We start from the raw sequence: 4,727 nt of genomic DNA on the forward strand, positions 1-4,727 counted from the left end.
TTCTCCAGTTGGGGGAGGCTGTGGGTTTGGGAAGGTGTGTTCAGGCAGCTCAAAGGGACAGCATGTAAGAGTCCATCTTGCCATCCCTTCCCTTTACCCTGGTGCCCGTTCCCCTCACCTCTGGTGCATAGAAGTATGCAGCTGCCATCCCCACAGGCAGGCTGTCCTGGAGCCCAGTTTGAATAATTCCAGCAGCTCCCATCAAGCCAGTAAGGTGACTGCAAGAGGTGGAAGTCCAGGAAAAAAATTTCAGGGGATTGAGAAAATGCCCACTGATGTTCCTTTCTGGATACTGCTCATCCAGCTAGGAGCCAGAAACCATAGACACCCACCCCTGAGGCTGTGTGGGTGATGAAGACAGAGCCATCACACACAGCAGGCTTCTCAGGCTCTTCTGTGAACACGACTCTCCTGTGGGTCTTTTTAACAGGCACATCCCGATTCAGGGTTCATAGACGGTAGCCAAGGTAGTGCCTTTCTAACAAGCTTCCAGAAGATGCTAATAACTGCTGGGTCCATGGACCACACTTGAGGAGCAAATACAATGGCACTTATTTACCCACTAGGCCAGATGCACTCGGAGAGAAGAAGGACCCCATTTAGACAGGAGGAAGCCATTCAGCCTGAAAGTGACCAAACTGGGCATGGAACCCATCTCTTGACTCCAGTGGTCTGCTGACAAGTGTTTAACAATCAGCTCTGGGGGAAGATGAGAAGGCAGAGAGTGGGAGGAATGCTGATTTGTAACAAGTGCCAATTTCCTTGGTGTGAGCACACCCACCGTGGCACATCTCATACTGCAGGCATGAAGTCCCTGAGCAATGGGGTTGAAATGAGATTAGTACAAACACCAGTTCTCCTGAGCCAGCACAAGCCAGCGCCCACACCGAGGTCACCTCAGGTGCTGAAATGAGGCCTCATGCTAGGCAGGTGATCTCTTGAGGCAATCAGAGACCTCCTTGTACCTGGGAGTTGGCCCCTCACTTACCGAGCCACTGACTTTGCCTCCAATCCAGACCTGGCCTCCGTTGACTCCGCTGGCCAAGCACCGGAGCTGATTGTTGGTGCAGTAGCTGTGGATGGAGACAAGTTTGCCTCCATAGCATGACGTGCAGATTTTCTGCAGAAAGAAGAAGGGGATAGTAGAGAATTAAGTTTTTTATCAAGTCCCAGAGTGTCCAGGGCAGAGCTCTGCATCCCTCCTCCAGTCAGAAATCAGGGATCTACCAGCCCCCTATTCCCATCTCTTGCTCTTTTATCTGTCATCAGAATCTTTTTGCAGGAAATACTTTCTAATACTTAGAAAAATCATAGCCAACATTTATTGATAGATTCCATCAACCCAGGGACCATTACACATACTCTCATCTATTATTTCATTTAATGATCACCACAACTCTAAGAGGTTGGTACTATGTGTCTCCACTGTACGAGTGAAAATACTGAAGGTCTCACCACCGCCGCCCTGCCCTGTACAGCTGACCCTCCTTGAAAGGCTGTACTTGGGGGTCAGTGGTCACACCCAGTCCTTGCAGCTGACTGGCTTGGATAAATCACTCCCATTGACCTGCCAAAAGCAACCATGCTTCAACTACCAAGGAGGCTGTACTCAGCCCACACAAAGGACACAGTTCGAGAATCCCAGCATGGGTGACAGAGGAGGCTGTGCCCTAGATGCTACAGGACACTTACTACATTAGGCCACACTACCAACACACGGATTCAAAGCTCTCTACCTAACATGTAGAAATGAACACAGGTAGGCTGCCAAAATGAAGAGAAAAAGGAACATGGACCAAATGAAAGAACAGATCAAAACTCCAGAAAGAGTGCTAAGTGAAATGGAGATGAACAATACATCATATGCAGAGTCAGAAAAATTATCATAAAGATGCTCCAGGAACTTAGTGAGGACCTCAACATCATAAAAAGATCCAGTCAGAAGCAAAGCATGCATGAGTTGAAACAAAGATCAATTCACAGGGAAATAGCACTAGAGTGCATGGAGTTGATAATCAAATCAATGATTTGAAAAAACAACCAATCAGAACAACGAGAAGAAAAGAGAATCCAAAAAAATAATGATAGTATAACCAGCCTGTGGGACAGCTTCGGGAGGTCCAACACTCGCCTTATAGGGGAGCCACAAGGAGAAGAGAAAGAGCAACAAATTGGAAATCTATTTAAAAAATAATAAAAGAAAACTATGTTTACTAGGTAAAGGAATTAGACATGGAAGCCCAGGAATCACAGGGTCCCAAACAAGATGGATGCAAAGATGCCCACTCCAAGGTACATCATAATTAAAGTGCCAAAAATACCTATAAAGCAAGAATCTTAAAAGCAGCAAGAGAACAGAAGTTAGTTACTTAAGAAGAGGTCCCATAAGACTCTCAGCTGATTTTGAAGGCTAGAAGGGACTGGCCAGAAATATTCAAAGTTGGGCAAAGCAGGGACCTACAGCCAAGATTGCTCTACCCAGCAAAGCTATCGTTTACAATCAAAGGGCAGAGAAAGAGCTTCCAGGAAAGAAAAAACTACAGGAGTTCATCACCACAAGACCATCATTTTATAAAACGTTAAAGGGAATTATTTAAGAAAAAGAAGAAGATCAAAAGTATGAACAATGAAAGGCAAAAAATATATATCTATCAACAATTGTACCTAAAAAACAAACTAAGAAAATAAGAACAGAAACAGACTCTTGGATTTGGAGAGCATTTTTGGTGGTTTCCAGATGGGAAGCAGTGTGGGGGAATGGATGAAGAGGTAAGGGAATTAAGAAATACAAATAAATGTTTACAGAATATCTCATGGTAATAAAGTTCAACATAGGAAATGGAATAACCAAAGAACTTATACACACGAACCAAAAAGTTGAACAATGGGGGGGTATTGCCAGAGGGAACAGGGAGTGCTGGGTGGAGAGGGGCAAAGGGGAAAAAATTAAGACAACTGTAATAGCATAATCAATAAAATACAATTTTTTAAAAAAGAAAAGACTGAAGCTCTGAAAGCTGAAGTCACTTGCCTAGGTAACACAGCCAATGGCAGGCATAGCCAAGTGTTTACACAAGTATATCTAGTACCAAAGCTTTTTGTTGAAATCTCTCATTCAAAGTGCTGTCTCCAGACCAACATAATATCACCTGGCACTTTGCTATCAATGCAAAGTCTTGGGCACCAAAAATCTATCTCTCAACCAGACCTCTAGGAATGTCTGATGCACCCAGACTTTGGGAACCACTAGTCTGAATGATAGAGAACAGAAGTTTGAATCCTCTCTCACTCCCTCCTCACGGTCCTCCTTCCACAGAAGCCACTCTGACACCTACCCGAGCTCGACGAAACCTTCGGGGGGTCTGCACCAGGATGTAGCGGCAGGTCTTGCACCCAGGACTGCCCACTATTTCAACTGTGTCCTCTTTCTTGGGGCACTGCAAGTTGTTGTCTAGGGCACTTGGGCCCCACTCCATGGCCTTCTCCTCCCCACAGTCATGCTGGTAGCCAGAAGCCTCCTCCTGCTCTTCTTCTGACTCAATCTCCTCTTCAGTCTGGGCCAACTCTCCCCCCTGATCTCCTGAACCTTCCAGGTCCTGGCTCAGGTCTGCCTGTGTGTCTTGGCTGTCCAGGTGGGGAGCAGGATTCTCTGGGAAGAAGAGGTAACCTACCATCAGGTGGGGTTCTGCCTTCTTCCAGGACCATGGACAGCCCCACTGGGGCCTTCCTACTGCTGCTGCCTGGAGCCAACACTGGAAGGATCTCCTCCATGTTGGGTGAGGTGAGAACTCACACAAGTGCCCGAGGCACTGACTCTGACTGACACACGTGTGCATTTTGGGGTGGGGGGCGGGATAGGAAGCCCTTCATCTTCACAGGTGAGTGGTTTTCACCTTTGGTTTTTACCTTGTGAAGGAGCCTGACAAAAAGTTAAGGCCACAGTGCTGAGTCCAGGAGAAAGCTTAGCAGACAAGAGCTGGGTCAGCTGGAGAAGGGAAGCTGTGACCCTGGCCCCAAGGCAGCCACAATGGTGCAGGAAAGAGGAGGAAAGAAAAACCTGGATGAGAAGGGAAGGAGAGGACTTACCCAGATGAAAAGCAGCAACAGTCCCCAGCAGGAGAAGGGGCAGCAGCAGGGCCTGTTTCATATTCACTCAGTCTTGTGACAGGGACAAGGCACCACTTTCCCTCCTAGAGGATGTCCTGTGTGTTTGTTTAATTAATTGATTAGAGGACAAACCAGACAGCCTCTTTCTCCCCCAAAAAACAGACCCTAACCTGGAGACTCAGGAATCGGATGTGGGCAAGTCAGCTCAAGTACAAAAGTCCCCTCTACACCAGAGCTCCACCACTGTCCCTGGGACAACACTTAGCCCAGACCCTTGTCCCTGCAGGAGCAGGTCTGCTCAGCATCAGAGCAGCCTTCACTCACATTGGGGGAAGACTGGAAGGACAGTGGCCATCATAGTCCTAAGGACAAGCCAGATAGGCTTCTGCCCTCTCCCAAGCTGTGGACCCACCCTGCCTGGGAGACCAGGGGACCACTCACCTTGCAAGAGTCTCCACTCTCAGTACCTCAGGCTGCTGGGCATCCAAGGCAGCCCTTATACTGGGCTTTTGGGGAAGTGGGAAGACCCCAGAATGATTGCCCCAGCCTGGGGTGTTGGGCAGTGGAGCTGATAAGAAGACAGTTGCTCACTCCACATGCTCTCTGCTGGGACTGCAGGG

General features: G+C 47.8%; 1 protein-coding gene across 1 annotated transcript; it reads right to left on the reverse strand.

The window, feature by feature from the left end:
* Positions 1 to 97: 97 nt before the first annotated feature.
* PRG3 (proteoglycan 3, pro eosinophil major basic protein 2) lies at positions 98 to 4,207 on the reverse strand (the record flags this gene model as incomplete). The annotated part of the gene is made up of 4 exons (XM_037027809.1): positions 4,087 to 4,207; positions 3,336 to 3,649; positions 989 to 1,120; positions 98 to 218 (listed from the first exon to the last, which is right to left on the reverse strand). Coding segments are annotated over exons 1-4 (628 nt in total), but the record flags the coding sequence as incomplete, so codon positions are not given.
* Between the last annotated feature and the right edge of the window lie 520 nt (positions 4,208 to 4,727).

Source organism: Sturnira hondurensis, unplaced genomic scaffold, assembly GCF_014824575.4.
Source record: "Sturnira hondurensis isolate 20B ecotype Veracruz unplaced genomic scaffold, ASM1482457v3 Scaffold0001344, whole genome shotgun sequence".
Lineage (NCBI taxonomy): Eukaryota > Metazoa > Chordata > Mammalia > Chiroptera > Phyllostomidae > Sturnira > Sturnira hondurensis.